The sequence below is a fragment of the Arvicola amphibius genome, chromosome 10 (genome assembly GCF_903992535.2).
Source record: "Arvicola amphibius chromosome 10, mArvAmp1.2, whole genome shotgun sequence".
Lineage (NCBI taxonomy): Eukaryota > Metazoa > Chordata > Mammalia > Rodentia > Cricetidae > Arvicola > Arvicola amphibius.
This window is the reverse complement of record NC_052056.1, coordinates 102,686,074-102,703,891: the sequence shown is the minus strand read 5'-3', so window position 1 is coordinate 102,703,891 and position 17,818 is coordinate 102,686,074. Positions and strand designations below refer to the sequence as shown.

General features: G+C 44.0%; 1 protein-coding gene across 1 annotated transcript in view; it reads left to right on the top strand.

Annotated features, from left to right (window-relative positions):
• Baiap2l1 (BAR/IMD domain containing adaptor protein 2 like 1) overlaps positions 1-17,818 on the top strand; it is a 91,494-nt gene that overhangs the window by 71,471 nt on the left and 2,205 nt on the right. Inside the window, exons 4-12 of the mRNA XM_038344697.1 lie at positions 886-947; positions 1,047-1,118; positions 1,748-1,885; positions 2,762-2,914; positions 5,393-5,560; positions 6,401-6,548; positions 8,689-8,896; positions 9,461-9,538; positions 11,373-11,565. Of these exons, the coding sequence (XP_038200625.1) occupies positions 886-947; positions 1,047-1,118; positions 1,748-1,885; positions 2,762-2,914; positions 5,393-5,560; positions 6,401-6,548; positions 8,689-8,896; positions 9,461-9,538; positions 11,373-11,565 (1,220 nt within the window). The remainder of the gene's footprint in view (positions 1-885; positions 948-1,046; positions 1,119-1,747; positions 1,886-2,761; positions 2,915-5,392; positions 5,561-6,400; positions 6,549-8,688; positions 8,897-9,460; positions 9,539-11,372; positions 11,566-17,818) is intronic.

Below are 17,818 nucleotides of genomic sequence, written 5' to 3'. Positions count from 1 at the left end.
ACCTTTGGATCTTGCTACTGACCTGTAGAGCAATCCACCAGTATATTCTGTAGTATTTTCATAAAGCAGTGGCAGTCATTCCAAATGTGTCCTTCTGTTTTCCTGCTTGTATGCATCAGACTGGTGTGGTTTCTGAGACAGGTAGGTTGACAGAGAGGTCTGCCCTGGAACATTTCTCTGTTGCAGAGACTCTGTCCTCCCAGGAGATCAAAGGTGGAACGCTGTGGCTGCTACAGTTTCCCCTTGTGCTGATATTTTCCAGAACAAATATAGGAACTAAGATGAGAAAAAGAAGATGCCTTTTCTCTGTGATGAGCAGATAATCAGATTACTCTGAGGATTAGATAAAAATAAACCTTCCGTTCCTATAATTAGTTATTGTGTTGACTGAGTTAATCTTTTGTAAGAGAATTCAAACTCAGGGCTGGAGAGACAGCTCCATAGGTAAGAGCGAATACCAGCGCTGCCCTTTCAGAGAACATGAGTTGGAATCTTAGCCCCAGCTATCAGGTCTCCAGATTTGACACCCTAGCCTGTCATCCATGGGCACACACACGTGGCACACATTTACATAATCATATAAACAAAATCGAAAATCTGTTTTAAAAAGTTAAATCTTTATAGGATTTGGCTGAGGGAGTGAGTAAAATAGACCAGCGTGAAACCAAGAACAGAGTAGGTGCTCTTAACCCAGGTAGGAAGTTAGTTCACAGGGTTCCTCTGAACCTTCCTTGGGGAGACATCACACCCTATACTTGTCTTGGGGTTTACTGTTTGGATCCCCTAAGGCAACCTTGTATCGTTTGCTTCCACTATTTTGTTTCTATTTATTTCTTTGCAAAACCATGCCATGGATTCCCCTTATGTGTCTGGTTTTGTTCACAGGCCATGTCCTCATAGAGATTTCCAGCACCCACAAGAAACTCAATGAGACTCTTGATGAAAATGTACGTGGACAGTTGTTATATTTTAAAATGTGTTTTTAAAAATTTTGCTTAAAACTCAAATATGATGTGAATATTTTTAATTTTCATTTTTGTCAACAGTTCAAAAAATTCCATAAGGAGATTATCCATGAGCTGGAGAAGAAGACAGAGCTTGACGTAAAGTATATGAATGTGAGTGCAGTTTTCATCCACCCTGGCTGACACCTGAGCACTCAGCCTAGGAGAACTTTGACACACACCACACACACACACTTTTGAGCAGTTGCACATGTTCACTGTAGGTCTTGAATTGTAAATCATATAACAGCTGTGTGTGTGTGTGTATGTGAGAGAGAGAGAGAGAGAGAGAGAGCAAGAGAGCAAGAGAGAGCGAGTGCATGTGTGCATGTATGCTGGAGATGGAACCCGGGGCTTAACATACACGAGGTAAGCACTCTGCCACTGAGTTAAATCCCCAGATCTTTAGTATTATTTGTGTATTCATCAAAGCACTGACTATCAAGTGTCTAAAAACCTTTGAAAAAAGAGGGAATTAAAAAGACAAGACATTTTTATCTTTAGAGAGAGCTGCTTATAAACAGAAACATTAGAACTAACAACACCTAAGAACGCAAGTGGAATGTGGATCTTCAAGAGTAGATGTAAGAATGGTGTGGACTGGCATTCTTAAGCCCCAGCCAGAATGAAGCCATATGGGTGCGAGGATGTCAAAGCCAGTTAGCTACGCACGGTGAAGTGTGAGCAGAAGTGACTCACGGCAGCTTGCGTGGTGCCACAGTAAAACAACATTTGACTTACAGGCTACTCTGAAAAGATATCAAGCAGAACACAGGAATAAATTAGATTCTTTGGAGAAATCTCAGGCAGAGTTGAAGAAGATCAGAAGAAAAAGTCAAGGAGGACGAAATGCACTCAAATATGAACACAAAGAAAGTGAGGTGAGCTTTTCGGCGATATTTTCCTTTGTCAGTCATTGTATGTACAGTTTAAGGGGAGGCTTACTTCAATCAACTATACCATATCACTCCCTCTGTGCTACTGCTGAGGTGAAATATAAGCATTCCACGCTGAATGGTGGCACATGCCAGTAATCCCAGCTCTCTCAAGGCTGAGCTGGAGAGGACTTAAGTTCTAGTCTAGTCTGTGCTACATGATGAGACCCTGTGTTGAAGAAAAGAAAAACAAAGCATATGTAATCTGACTTAGTATTGCAGGGTTTTCCAGAATTAACATAATAGCATATAGAACTTATTGGCATCTCCCCTTAACTCAGTGAAAAGAAGGGGACCTTTGTGATTAACATGACTATCCCTCCTGTTTGTTTGAGATAGGGTCTCACTGTGTAGCCTGGCTGGCCTAGAACTCACAGAAATCTGCCTGTCTCTGCCTCTCAAATACCCGTATTAAAGGTGTGTACCACCATGCTTGACCTAACTGTCCTCATTTTACCATGGGAAAATGAGGCTTAGGTTAAATCCTATGGTTGGTACCTGGAACTGTGATCAAAACTGAAACTTTCTAGTTCCAATTTATCTTTCAGTAGAAGAGAGTCATTCCTAGAGTAGTTATATGATGCCAGCTGCTCAGTGGGGAATGTAAAACCTTCAGTAACCTTTCTCTACACATGAGTCAGTATCTTAATAACGATGAGTATTTGCTCAGGCCAGGTTACAAGTATTATGTCCCGTGTTTATCTGCATTTAGTGTTTACTCTATAATCAAAGTAAACTGGGTATAAAGATGGCAAGTGATAAATGTTATGCCTTGCAGCAATCTGATGCCTTCTGTCATGCTTCTATTGTTTACTTTCATAGTATGTGGAGACTGTTACTTCTCGCCAGAGTGAAATTCAGAAGTTCATTGCAGATGGCTGCAAAGAAGCCCTGCTTGAGGAAAAAAGGCGCTTCTGCTTTCTGGTGGACAAGCACTGTAGCTTTTCCAATCACATACACTACTATCACCGGCAGGTGAGTGTGCAACAGACTGCACTAAGTGTGGCAGTAACTTTATCTTATACTCAAAAGCCCTGAGATTCCTCTCCATACAGATAAGCACAATATAGAGCAATGGGCCTTTACGGAAACACAGGTGGAATGAATAATCAAATAAATACTTATCATTAATTTCATAATTTATCCATATTTAAAACCCCTTGTAGGAAAAAATGACACATTTGGGGGCCCCAGTTGTAACTCGGTTGGTAGAGTGCTTGCCTAGCATGCACTGGGTTTTATTCCTAGCACACAAGGTCATCCTCAGCTACAGGGTGAGTGAATTGAGGCCAGCCTGGGCTATGACTCCAAAACAATAAAAAGACACATTTTTTAAAAAGTCAACTTTTGGTAGGCTATGCATCTCGAATGTCACTGTTTTGACTGGGTCCAATCTCTGGGTGGTTCTAGATGATCATAGTTTGTTTGTTTTTCCCTCTAATTCTCTTGGGCCTATGTAAGCATCCCTAGCTAGCATGATTGAAGTCAAACATTCACTGTTGTTCATAAGCAAGTGATTTAAGAGAGAGTTCCAGAATATGAGTTCTGCTGTAGTAAAAGGAGCAAGGGCTGCTTCCCGCCGCCCGGCTAGCTTAACCCCGAAATAATTACACAGAAACTGTATTCATTTAAACACTGCCTGGCCCATTATTTCTAGCCTCTTATTGGCTAACTCTTACATATTCATTTAACCCATCTCCATTAATGTTTATCGCCACTTGACTGTGGCTTACCGGCATGAGTCTAACCAGCGTCCATCTGGGAGAGGAGAGCCATGGCGTCTGCCTGACTCTGCTCTTCTTCCCAGCATCCTGTTCTGTCTACTCTGCCCACCTAATTTTCTGCCCTATCAAAAAGCCAAGGCAGTCTCTATATTTAACCAATGAAAGCAACATATAGAAAGAAGACCCTCCTACACCATTCTGCAAGCGCTAGAACGTAAGTCAACTCTTTCTCAAGGGGAGAAACCTGGCCTGAGTGTGCATGTGTCACATTCTGTAAAAGTTTTGTAACTTGAAGGATATGCAACTTCCTAGTCCAAATACTTGAGATCTAAAATGGCTATAATAAAAAAAAAAAGTGCTGTCTCCGGTGCTCATTTTCATGTCTGCCCTAGTGTCGATGCATCTGTGGACACCCACGGTGCATTTACATGAGTAGGTTTAGAAGCATGCGTACTTCCTTGATGAGGGATTCCTGCTGTGGCAGAATGACAAGGTCACAGCTGCAGAGGGATAGAAGCAACCTTGAGTTTCCATCGTATGGCAATGCCCCACTATGTCTGGTAACCTGGGATGTTTTCAGAAAGCTGTAGTTACTGACAAGGTCTTTCTTAGACTTAACCTTGGGTCCCAGTAGTATTCTGTAGAACAACATAGACCAATCCTGCTTCTTTTTTATACCAGAAGCTCCTTCAGCTATTTGAAAACTGCTTTGTGATTTCCCCCTTGTTGCAGATAGTCCTAGTCCTTCCCTTAGCCAGTGCTAGTAAGTGGTCTTCATTATGCCACTCCCCAGCTTGTCAGGATCAGAAGTGGTTGGTGTGAGTTTAAAAAGGAGAACAGTGTTGTTGCCATGCAAATAGCTTCAGGGATGGAACCCTACTTCTTTCTCCATCCAGAATGCTGCCCTGGAGAGGGAGTTCACTGAAAGGTTTTGAGAACCTCTGAGAGTCCTGCTGCAGGAGCAGAGCCTGGTTTATGGGAGCAGGAATGGCTTCTCAGCTTCAGCCTCCAGAGCTGCAGTGTTTAGCTCTGCCTATTTATTTATCTGTCTTTGTGCTGCCACCTAACTACTGTGCAGAATCTGTTAGACAGTGACAAGAGCATCCCTAAGCACATACTCATCCCTGCCTGCTCCCTCCCATCCTCACCACTGAATCTACAAACTCTTCCCCACAGGTGGACTTCCTGGAACAGAGTCTGATTCATTTGCCTGACAGTTTCACTCCTGCGTCTCTTATCGCAAGAGGTGTTGATTTTAGAAGGACTGGTGGGGAGATGGTGATTGTCCTTTCCAGGGCCATCTGGAAAATGAAAGATTCACATATTGGTTGCTCAGCTCCTCCCTTTAGCTTTTGAATGGTTTTATTGTTTTGGTTTTGAGATGTACATAAGCACACACACATCTCATGCATACCAAGCATGTATTCTGCCTCTGAGCTACTCCCAGCCCCAACAGGATTCTTAATCATTTATGGTCCTATGTTAACTGGAAGTTCTGTATTCATGCTGAGAAAGCAGGTAAGTTCCTATTAGGTCCTGAACCTGCCTCCTCAGCAGTCAAGACACAGTAGGTGTTCATAGTTGCTTAAACTGCCTGCTGAATTAGACTCCAAGCCTCCACTCTGGATACAAGTCTTAATACATCAGTAGAGATGATGTTTGAGACAGCTTTTATCAGCAATTCAAACAATGCACTTTTGTCTTTAATTTGTTTCTTCTGGATTAATAGTCTGCAGAATTACTTAATTCCAAGCTGCCCCGGTGGCAGGAAACCTGTTGTGATGCCACAAAAGTACCAGAGAAAATCATGAACATGATAGAAGAGATCAAGACGCCCATCTCCACCCCAGTGTCCGGGACACCACAGCCTTCACCCATGATCGAGAGAAGCAAAATGGTAGGAATCAGTCCCCTTTTGTATGTTTATTAGTATGAGTCATATTGACCTAGGGAGCGGGACTGGTCATGGTGGTAGACACCATGAGCCCTCCTTTCCTATTCCTAGACCCCATTTCCTCACCTTCCCCATCTTCCTTTAGAACTAGAATTGACTGCAAATGTTTTAGACTGTTTAGCACTGTTATGTTCTAGAAATGTTATTGCTGCTGTATTTCAACGTTATAAATTTATTACCAATGAATGCAGTATAGACGTCTGAGAGAATAGACTAAAAAACTCTGATACCACTCAACACCTGGAAGAATGCAGCAGAAGGATCATAAGTTTGAAGCCAGCCTAGACTATATAGTGAGACCTTTATCCAAAAGAAGAAGAAAAGAAATATGTCTGAGAATTGCTTCAAAATAATGCAGACTTTGCTTGGGAATCTGGGTCAGGGCATACATGATACTCAATTGTTATTGAAGCTATGTGTTTAACAAATTAATATAACACATTCAAAATTCTTTCAAAAAAATTGTTTTGAATGTAAACACCTATAGCCAAGTAATGCGCAAAAGGGAGCCTATCTAGACGTGGTGGCTTGCACTTGTAATTCCTCCTTTGTCTTTGGAGGCAGAGACAGGCAGCTTTTCATGAGTTTGAGTACAGCCTGATCAACACACGGAGTTCCAGACTAGCCAGGACCACATAGTAAGACTCTAAAATAGTTTTTTTAATTAATGATACTTTTCAAATAATTCACAACTAAGAGTGGAGGTTTCTGCCATATGATAAAAAGCAATCCTAGAAATCTGTATTGGCCTAATATTAGACTAATAAAGATTTGTTTCTACAGATTGGGAAAGATTATGACACTCTTTCTAAATACTCACCAAAGATGCCCCCTGCTCCTCCAATCAAAGCCTATACCAGCCCTTTGATTGATATGTTCAATAACCCTGCAACAGCTGCACAGAGTTCAGAAAAGATAAGCAACTCAGCAGGTAAGAGATTTAGCTTGATTTCTTTTATGGAAACTTATTCAATTGTTTAATTTTTTAAATATGTTTTTATTTATGTGTATGTGTGGGATAGGAGTGTGTGCCACATGTGTGCTAATACTCTTGGAGGCCAGGAAAGGGTGTTAGATCCCCTGGAGATAGAGTTGCAGGTGATTGTGAGCCACTGAGTACAGATGCTAAAACTAAATCCAGGTCCTCTGCCAAAGCAGGAAGTACTTTTAACCTCTAAACCATCTCTCTAGCTCCCTTTTTACATTTTAAAAATAATTTGTCAAATTTTTTGATAATTGTACTGTGAAGGAAAGGCAGACATACGGGTATAATGGATACATACAGCCGTGGCTTTGAATAACCTACACCTCAAAGAAATAAAGCTGGAGCTGAGAATGGACCTCCACAGCAGGACATTTGTCTAACATGAGTGAAGCCCTAGAGACCATGAGACATTTGATAAGTGATGTTTTTATCACACTAATTCTATCTACTGATAGATGTCTACAGAGTAAATATATTGTTGAGAAGTGTTTTAGGTTTTTATTTTAATGAGAACTTTCATTTTACTTTATACGCTCTTCTCATCACACAGAACCTAGGCAATTTTTTTTCTTAATTTTTATTTTTTTACATATAGGTGTTTTGCCATGGGTGTCAGGTGCCCTGGAACTGTAATTACAGACAGTTCTGAGCTGCCATGTGGGTGCTAGGAATTGAACTCAGGTACCTCTGGACCTGTTCTTAACTACTAAGCCATCTCTCGTGCCCCCCAAAATTTTTTTAATCATGTGTGTCTGTGTGGGGATATGCACATGAGCACAGTGCTTATGGAAGCCAGAAGAGGGGTAGGATCTCTTGGAACTGGAGTAAGAGGCAGTTTGAGCTGCTTGCCATGGGTGCAAGGGACTTAATTCAGATTCTCTGCAAGTGCAATATTTGTTCTTAACCAACAAGTCATCTCTCCAGTCTAAGAAGTGTTGTATTTAAAAATAAACAGGATAGATGATGATAATTTAGTTTCACACAGTGTTGCATATCTGATAATTCCCTCAGTACAAATCTGACGGCAGTCAGGCTGCACCTGGAGAGAACCGAACCCACAGACTGTACTCTTCAGTTGTAGGGAGGATGAGAGGTTGAGACAAAAGATTTCTACAAAGACAACCAGGATTGCTCAGCAAGGGAAAATAATAACTTGTAGTTATTTGCTTTTGAAGAAAGTTAAAGTATATAATTCATTCAAATAACTGATTCTTTTTGGTAAAAAGCCAAATGAAAATCCCTGGCAGATTTAGTTCTGAGATAATAGAGACATGTTAAGGAATAGCAAAATTTGTGTTGTAATTGTTACAAAGATACAATAATAAAGCAGGTATTTAAAATCCCCATGCCAGTTTCCCATTTTCTGGGGTGGTACATACCAGCCTATGTTTAAGTTTAGAGACAGTAGTGGCATAGTGCCCAAGTATAGGTGCTTATAGACTCAGCTGCCCCCAGTGGCTATAGCTGCCATTTGCCAGTTGTGAGCTGGACGGACCAGTCTTGGAACTCTTTTGGCCTCAATTCCCTAGTCTGTCAATATCAGCAGACTCAGAGCCTTCTTCTGGAGGCTGGCTAGTGGCTGTATAGCACTGAGATTCTTGACATATTCTCAACCAAGGGAACTCAGCAGCTCACATGTATGTGCTCAGGTGAGAAGCCAGAACACCAGCATTTCCAACTCACTCCTTTTTTCTTGTAGCACAAAAGAAAGGCAGTGGGTCTAAGCTGTTGCCTCAGCTGTCTCTGTGTTCCACACTGAAAGAGCATGAAGTGTGGGCATTCACCAGTGAAAAAGTGGGCCTGGCTGCCATGGTGTAGGTGAAGCTAGCGTGCTGTGCTGGCTTCTCCTCTTACAAGTGCTCTGGGCTGCAGGGCTCCTCTGACCTCTACAAAGGCCTCCAGGCTTGAGGCATACCTGTTTCCTCCTCGTGGGCAATGTGAAAGGCCTGGAAATAGGCCAGAATTTATGTTTCCATAAAAGGATCGTGTGGGCACGATACAGAAACAAATGGTTCCCGGGGATACTCTTCGAACTTGCCTGCTGACATTCTCTGAATTATCATCATTCCCATGCTCACTTCAACAGACACTTCAGAAGATCCCAGTTTACAAAGATCGGTTTCTGTTGCAACTGGACTGAACATGATGAAGAAGCAAAAAGTGAAGACCATCTTCCCTCACACTGCTGGCAATAACAAGACTTTACTTAGCTTTTCCCAGGGGGACATCATCACACTGCTCATCCCTGATGAGAAGGACGGCTGGCTCTATGGAGAGCATGACACCACCAAAGCGTGAGTTGGCACGAACCTATCTGCACCAGGTTCAAATGGCCCTCACGTCTGAGAACCACTGTCGTTCCTGTAAACTACAAGTTGTCTGTGGGTGTAGTTGTCTGTGTGTATAGTTTGGGCAGCTGCTGTTATTACATCACAAGCTAGTTTGTGCATGTATAGGTGAACTCGATGCAAGAATAGATTATCAAATCATATTATGTCACTGCTGACAAAAGGCATATTTTTATATATATTTGTGTGCACGTGCATGTGTACACAAATATATGTGTGTGTGTGTATATATATATATATATATATATATATATATATATATATATATATATATATATATGTATGTAGAGGTAGGAGAACAACTTCCAGGAATCTGTTCTCTTCCTCCAGCGTGTGGATTTCAGAGATCAGATCATCAAGCTATTACGACACCTGTAAAAGCTTCCATTTCATTCAGCCCATTTGTGAGTGGCTAGCCTACCCGAGCTGCCATCAGGATGTCCCCAAATATAAGTACTACTTATGTGCCTGCCTCAAGTATCACAGATGGGTCTCTTTCTTTACCTTTAGGAGGGGTTGGTTCCCATCATCATATACAAAGTTGCTGGACGAAAATGTGAAGGAATCAGTGTCTGTGCCTACACCAAGGTAGGGGACTATGGCCCAGCTCTCCGAGAATCTGAAAACTTAGAGCTACAACCTAGATGTGCAGCCACGTTGGAATTAACCTTCAACACGTAACAGGACATCTGCTTCTCCCCTGTTTCTTTGGTCCATGAGCTTCCCTGGCTGTCTGCTGTGACAAGCTCCTCAGCCACCAGCTCCTCCGCCCTCCCTGTCCCCACCAGATGCAGAGCTACATCCCCAGCTCCCGTCTGCTGTTTCTCAGCAGCAGCCCTGACACTGTGCAGTTCTTGACCCGTGCTGTCTCTCCTCTGTGGGTCCTTTCTCCGTTCACCACATAGGCACTCGTGCTCCTCGGAATCCATCCTCAGTCCTCCTGTGTTCCCTGGGCTATTTCATCTACTTCTTTTTTCCACATTTCATTTATTAATTTTTGTGGGAGAAGCTGGTGCTACATACAGCACATGTGTAGAAGTCAGAAGACAACCTGCAGGAAGGAGTCAGTTCTTTCCTTCCATGATGTGGGCTCTAGGGCTCAGACTCAGGTTGTCCAGCTTGGCACTGGCCTCACTGAACAACTCACTAGCCATGTTTCATTTACCTTTACACTTGCAACTACACCAATGGACCTCCCTTGTCACCTCCATGCTGATAAACCCCAATTCTTCAGTCTAGGTTGTGACAACTAAAAATAGGCGTCTTGGAGCTGGAGAGACGGCTCAGCGTTTAAGAATGCATTCTACTGCTGTAGAGGACCCAAGTTTAGTTCTCAGTCAGGTGGCTCACAACTGATAAACATACATTTAAAATCTTAAAAAAAAAAAAAAGCCATCTTTTAGAGACAATCCCAAGTGCTTTAAATTGCTTACCACAGTGAATTCTCTCAACCCTGTAAAATAGGGCTCTACTTTAAAAGTAAGGAAACTAAGGCACAAGAAAGTTTTAAGAACTGGCTCAAAGCCAGGTGGTGATAGCACATGCTTCCCTTTAATCCCAGCACTCGGAAGGCAGAGGCAGGCGGATCTCTGTGAGTTCGAGACCAGCCTGGTCTACAAGAGCTAGTTCCAGAACAGGCTCCAAAGCTACAGAGAAACCCTGTCTTGAAAAACAAACAAACAAAAAAGAACTGACTCAGGGACATCCAGCTAAGAGTACAGGACCAAGACTGAAACTCAGTCATAACTCACCCAGATTGAAATGTGGCTATTTCTAGCTGGCTGCCCATGGACTCTCAGAAATAACACGTCCACACTGAACTTTACCATAACTCCCTCGTGTATACTACTCTCCAGCCTCTGGACCCTCAGATGCCATGCTCAGCATCCCTCAGGCCCTCTCCGCATAAACCATCTCCATATGTTCCCCTCTAGCAGAGTCTAAAAATGCCATTGTACCAAGAAGGAAAAACTATCCTTTTAGGAAGGAGGTAAGAGTTGTCTTTTGAGACAGTCTCAATACCGAGCAAATGTATATAAGCATGCACACTTAATGCATATAAACCACTACGTATGTATATAGTGCTGTGCTGTAATTCCCTCTTCACTTTTTTTCATATGAATGGATGTTTTGATTTCATGTATGTTTGTGCACCATATCTGTGCACAGTGCCTTCAGAGGCTAGAAGAAGCTCCAGATCCCTGGAACTGGAGTTACAGATAGTTGTGATCCACCATGAGGATGCTGGGAATCAAACTGGAGTCATCTGGAAGAACAGCCAGTGTTCTTAACTGCTGAGCCATTTCTCCAGCCCTGACACATCCTTACTACGGTTAATAGTCTTGGCCATGGGATGTTTGGGTCACAGGGGTGCAAGCTGCATGACCTCATCTAACTTGACTTCCTAACCTTTGTCTTTAAGCCCTGCTCCAGTGAGAAGCATCAGTACTGTGGACCTGACTGAGAAGAGCAGTGTTGCCATCCCACCTCCTGACTACCAGGAGAGCCCGACCATGGGAGCCACCTCAAACAAGAGAGCAGATGCTCCCAGGACGACTACTACTTCTACTTTCAAAGCCCCAGTGTCCAGACCAGATGCCACACCCACGTCTCCTGTGAGTGCTGACGAGAGGCCCTAGCTCTGTTCATAGTTGATGGGGGATGAGAGCATGGGGTTCTCTTCTTCAAAGACACATGCTCTCCCTAACTCCCCAACTCTAAGCCTGCTTTCTTGCCTTTTTACTTTATCTTGTGCAGGACAATTGAATTGTTTGCTTGCTGGGTCTTGTTGGAACTTTCATGTCTCCTTGCTTTTGCCTTAGTCTTTTATTTTCAATCCTCTTCCTCTGCATTTTTTTCCTTTCCTGTTGTTTTCTGAAAAGGAGAGTGGCTAAGCTTTAAAATAGGGACTTTGTGCTGGCCGATGTGCAAACACTGTCTTTAATCCTTAACTGATCCTGAGAAGGAACGTGCAGGGTTTGGTCTCCTAGCCACCTCTTTGCCCTTGGCAACTGCAGGTGGAGTGTCTACAGAGCACCTGGCACAGTGTGGGCTCTAGACAAACAGGTGAGGGCCCTGCTCCTTTGGAGGTTAGATCCTAGTGCTTGGGAGCAAATAAAAAACCCAAACAGGTTAAAAGCCATGCTGAGAATGAGAATAGGGGGAGGTACTAATGGATAGGGTGACATCCTGGATGGATGTGACAGGTTAAATTTGTTTAGTTCAGCATCACAAGATAGAGCCCTGAGAAAGGCGGAAAAAGAAGAATCATTCAGAGTGGGGAGCTGGGCCTAGGCCTCCGGGGATTCCACTGAGAGCAGCATGCTGGGATGGCCTTCAAACTGCCTGGAGAGAGCTAGCAAGACCTTCAGCCAGAGCTTGTTGAGAAGCAAAGGCAGCTTACTAGATGCATTCCTGCATCTGAGAATCAGCCCTTCTGTCCCAAATGCAGGATACTTCCAGGACAACAGGCATCATGGGGCTATGGTATATGTGGCTATGGTCTCTCTGAAGTGACATTCAAGCTGTGACAGGAAAGAACCACTGTGCAGAAGTTCCTGGAGATGTCTGTGAGGCAGAGAGCAGAAAGTTTAAACATTGTGTGTGATGTACATACACAGGGAATGTAGCTAGGGGTGGTGACTGGACTTCCCCTGATGTTCCTCTCCAGTGGAAGTAGAAGAGGAAAAGATGGAGAAAGGATGGCTGAGAGTCAGATGCATCCAGGCTAAGAGCTTGTACATCCTCAGTGTCCAGTCTGAGAAGACAGGGCAGGCATTGTCTTGGCCAGTGTGTCCTACCTAAGTTTCTGGTTGCTTACTTAATTATCATCAGCTGCTGTGGTGGGTCCAGGTATCAAGCAGGTTGACAAACTAAGAGTGAGTTCGTGTACACCACAGGAAAGCAGGAGGTGGGCCATACCATGCACCCATTAAAGCTGCTGGCAGTGATTGGAAATTGTCACTGTGCTTCTCAGCTGCTCAAGCTCAGAAGTATGATAATGAGTAGAATCATGTGTAGCTTATTGATGGCCTTCATTCTGAGAAATGTATCATTGGAAGTCTTACTGACTGCAAACTCAGGACATCATACACAGTCTGGTGCTTCTCACCATACAGTCTATCGTCACAGGAGAGGCCTCAAGCATGACCGAATGGTTGGGGATTAACTGAGGTCATAGTACTGGAGTGGGAGGATTGGGGACTCGGGGGTGTTTGTGAAGGCATGGCTATGGTTGCTGAGACTGTGATCCATACCGGCTAAAGAGGTTCCATGGGATGTGAATGGGATGGGGTAGTAGCAGGTATCTCTTTGAGAACAGCATGGAGAAAACTGGAAGGAGGCTGAGGAGTGAGTGGCAGAGAATAGGAAACAGAGCTAGACTCTTGGGAGAATGAGCAGCTGAAAGTGTGCGCACCGCTGCAGCACAGCCAGGTGTGGACAGAGCCAGGGGGAACCAGAGCCTCCGCCGCTTGTGTTCACCACGGCTTCCTCACTGACCCTTCCCCAGTGTTCCTCTTGCAGCAGGTACAACTGAGTCCACGCCACTGTCTACTGCTTGTCTTCCTGTTAGGTTTTACAATCGTAGGATCCTTTCTATAGAGCAAGTGTATACTCCCCATTCCTCAGAAGGGGTGCAATTCCACAGTTCGTTGACAGCAAACACCAATTACAAGGTAACTTTTGTTCAGCAGTACATGGTGCTCAAGTGCGGATCTCTCAGCACCACTCAAAAATATAAAAGGATGAATTCTGTTTGGTTTTCTGAAAGCTAGAAAAATATTAAAGAAAAAGTTTTAGTAATATGTATATTTCCAGGATATGATTAGCATTCAATTATATTTATTCTTGATACAGATTTAAGTAAATATAGATACAAGGATGGATGATAGCTATTTTCACCTCCTGACCCAACCTGACACCCACACATAATGGAATCACAGCATTTCTCCTCCCGCAACCAATTGAGCTGCTGCTCCTGGACCCAGCTGTGAGCTGGCCTGGCCAGACACAATGGTGAAACGGGTTACAGGGCCGTGGGAAATGGAGGAAACTGGGAGGACAGAAGAATGACAACCACTTCCTAGGTCTGCAGTGGATTGAGAAACAGAGCTGTAAAGTCTCTAGCTCTGTTTATCAGTACAAGGAGGGGAAGGGAGCTGGGAGCTCTGACTGATAAGGCACATTCCACTTCTCCGCTGTTTACCAAGGACCTGATAGGGTGCAGGATTGCCTTTCTGATCCAAAGGATAATGGAAAATACCAGCTAGTAAAAGTCAAGTCACTAGAAAATAATGGGGAGGTGGCTCGGTTGTTAGAGAGCTTGCGTGGACTGAATAAAGCTGTGGGTTCCATCTCCAGCATGGTTAGCCTGGGTTGCTGGTTGGGGGGAGGGGGGGCGGTAGGCACTAGGCTTTCAAAATCCAAAGGTGGAAATACTTCAGAGTCTCCCTACCCAGGCTTAAATCCCACTAAGGATGTTTACAGTAACCCCTACATAAATGCAAAGTGCTTCACAGTTACAGGGCGAGATTAGATGATGGGTTTGTACTGCGTTTTTACCACTCACAGAAAGAACAGACACTTCTTGAATATTCCAAGCTCCTATGCATACCATAGAGAGAACTGCCAATCTTCCACTGACACTGCTACCAACTCAAATCAGGAGTCCTAGGAGCACAGCTAGGGAAGCAAAAGGACCCCCTGCCATCAGCAACAGAACAGTGCTGCTTCAAAGAGGGCGACTAAGGGGCAAGTGCAGTGGAGAAGCTTCCTGAATACACCCTGTTCAGATGTTCCTGGATTTTTGCTATGGTGGTGATGTCCTGCATCACCTAATTTATGGCACATCCTAGCTTAGTGAGCCAGCATACTGCAGAGTGCCTGAAGCTGCATCTCAGCAGTAACTCCAGGATCCCAGTACAGGAAAAAACTGTATCCCAAATTCACTGTAGTTTTCATGCCATTTAAAGCAATCACGCCAAACCACCTTAAGTCTGGCCTTGTCTATGTTTGATTTCCAAGTAAACACTTTATTTTTTTTTAATTTCCTCTGCTCCCCTCCCCCCTCTATCCTCTCCCATGGTCACCATGCTCTCAATTTACTCAGGAGATCTTGTCTTTTTCTACTTCCCATGTAGTTAGATCCATGTATGTCTCTCTTAGGGTCCTCTTTGTTGTCTAGGTTCTCTGGGATTGTGAATTGTAGGCTGTTTTTTCCTTGCTTTATGTCTAAAAGCTACTTATGAGTGAGTAATATGATAATTGTCTTTCTGGGTCTGGTTACTTCACTCAATATAAGTAAAACACTGTATTAAAGGATAACATACACATGTGCATGAACACACAAGAATAACACATAGAATATACAACATTGTTTTTCGTTTTTTTTTTTTTTTTTTAAAAAAAGAGTCATAGAGCCCACACTAGCCTCAAACTTGTTGTGTAGCCAAGAATGACCTTTAATTTCCGATCCTCTTGCCTCCACCTCCAGTGCTGAGGTTACAACTTGGTGCCACCATGGCCAGTTATACAGTGCTAGTAATGGCTCCCTGGGTCTAGTGCATGACAAATACTCTACCACCTGAACAGTATTCCTAGATCTTTTTGGGGGGAGTGGGTAGGGGAATTGAGGTATGATCTCATTATGTGGCCCAGGGTGGCCTTGAGCTCTTCTTTCTTAGCTTTTCAAGTACTAGGCATATGGGTGTTGGATACCACACCTGCCCTTAAAATGAATTTTCTCGAAGTGATTATCCAATCAGCAACAGATTAACAAACAACATTCTCAGATCCTCTGTGCATTCCCCACACAGTTACTGGTTTTACTCCAAGACCAGGATCCCCATGTCCTGGCACTGAGGTCTCATAAGGACAGAATGGATGAAAGTCAAGAGCTATTCTGTTGGACTTTTGGGCATTTTTACTTGGGGCTACGAGAGGCCTGTCCAGAGTATGCTGTTCTCTGGGGCCACATGGACACACTTTACTTTCAAGGATTTGCTGTGTTGTTTCTCCGACTTAGTGTGCTGAGTACTGAAGCATCCTGGCTCCTTAAAAGGCCACTGAACTGGTAGTTCTAGGAGGGCTAAGCGCAGGCGATGTCAGGAAGAGAGCTTTCTGGTTTCCAGTCGAAGTTATGATGCTGTCCTCCTCACGGTCACACAGGATAGGACAGTGTTTTGTACAGGAGTGTCCAATGGGAAAGTTAGGTAGCCTGGCTGCTCTTCTGGTCTGACTTCTGGGCGCCAAGAGGCCCCTTGCAGACCGGCTGTTGCCTGGATTGCTGCTCCAGGCAGTCCAATCATGCCAGCAATTTGAGCAGGCAACTGGCAGGACCTCCTGATGCTCTTTAAAAAGAAATCATAAGTCGGCTCTTAATCATCCCTATCATAAGAAGTTACATCAGAAATGACTATCCAGAGGCCTGCTAAAGAAGCTGAGTGCTCTGCAGGAAGAAATCACTTTTACGGCACTTCAAGCCTGATTAAGATGTGCCAAGCCAGGCAGTCGCTTTGTGCTTGTGATGAGTATACACTGAGTCCTGAGCTAGATGACTGTGCTAGAGAAGCCCAGGGGCTGAGGTCACACAGCCCACGGCCTGCAGCCTGCCCCTGTCTGATAGTATATCGGCTCACTGTGAAAGCGATCCTGCCCTGCAGGAGACCTGGCCCAGGACCTCAGCCTCAGAACTCGCATTAGAAAATGAGTTGTTTGCTTTGAACCTACATGTGCCCAAGACTGCCTGGGAAGCTTTCTAGGCACGTGAAGACAGCTCTGGTGCTTAAGATGGTATTCTACTGCCCTCTGCTGGGCGGTGCTCAGCCAGCGCTCTCTTAGAGGAACGACAGGTGATTTGAGACTGCAAGATTTTTAGAATTCTGGAAAAGAGGTACAGACACACCAGTTCCAAAGATGTTGGAGGGAGGTGGAAGCTCAGAGCCACACCCCTGCAGGATTTTGACAGATCCTTGATTCAGAATCCCCAACCCTTGTCTCCCTGCTTCCCTGGGATTGAGCCCAGACCTCTTACAAACTAGGTTAAGTGTGCTACAAAGCCACACCCCAGGTTGTCAGATGACCGGCTCTAGCAGTTAGCATCAGTCTCCCAAACCAATTTGCTATTACTTTCATGTCATCATTGAGGATTCCACTCCAAAAATAAAGGCATGGGGCAGGGGAGGTAAGTGGAGGGGGAGCCCACAGTCACTAATACCATACTATAGCTTGGGTCTGAAACACATCTGTGTTTTCCTTTCGTGCCATAGTGCTGTTGCTCAGTTTAATTTGGTATAATTTGGTAAGATCTGAGTTCCTGTGAGCATTCAGGATGTTCCATGCTGACCTGCATGAGCACTGCTGCCATATTTCAAGGCACCTCTTTATTCCACCTTCTGATACACAAAAGGCCCTTGACAATCTAAAACATTTTCTCTTCTTCACTTCTTTGGAAATAATTTAGACGTCAGGAGATGCTTTTAAACATGAATAGCTTTAAAGATTTACTTTTATGTGTCTACATGTATGTTTGAACACATGAGTACAAATTCAAGAAGTCTGATGCCCTGGAGGTGCAGGTGCGTGTGAGCATTTGTATAGGGACTGGGAGCTGACCTCAGGTCCTCTACAAAAACAGCGTCCTTCAAGGTGGTGGTGGCCCACACCTTTAATTCCAGCATTCGGGAGGCAGAGGCAGGGGGATGGATCTCTGTGAGTTTGAGGCCAGCCTGGTCTACAAGATCTAGTTCCAGGACAGGCTCCAAAGCCACAGAGAAACCTTGTCTCGGGGGGAAAAAAAAAAAAAAGTAGCATCCTTCACTGAACTCTCCAGCTCCACCAGAGGCTTTAAATCTAATTTTGCATGTCTTT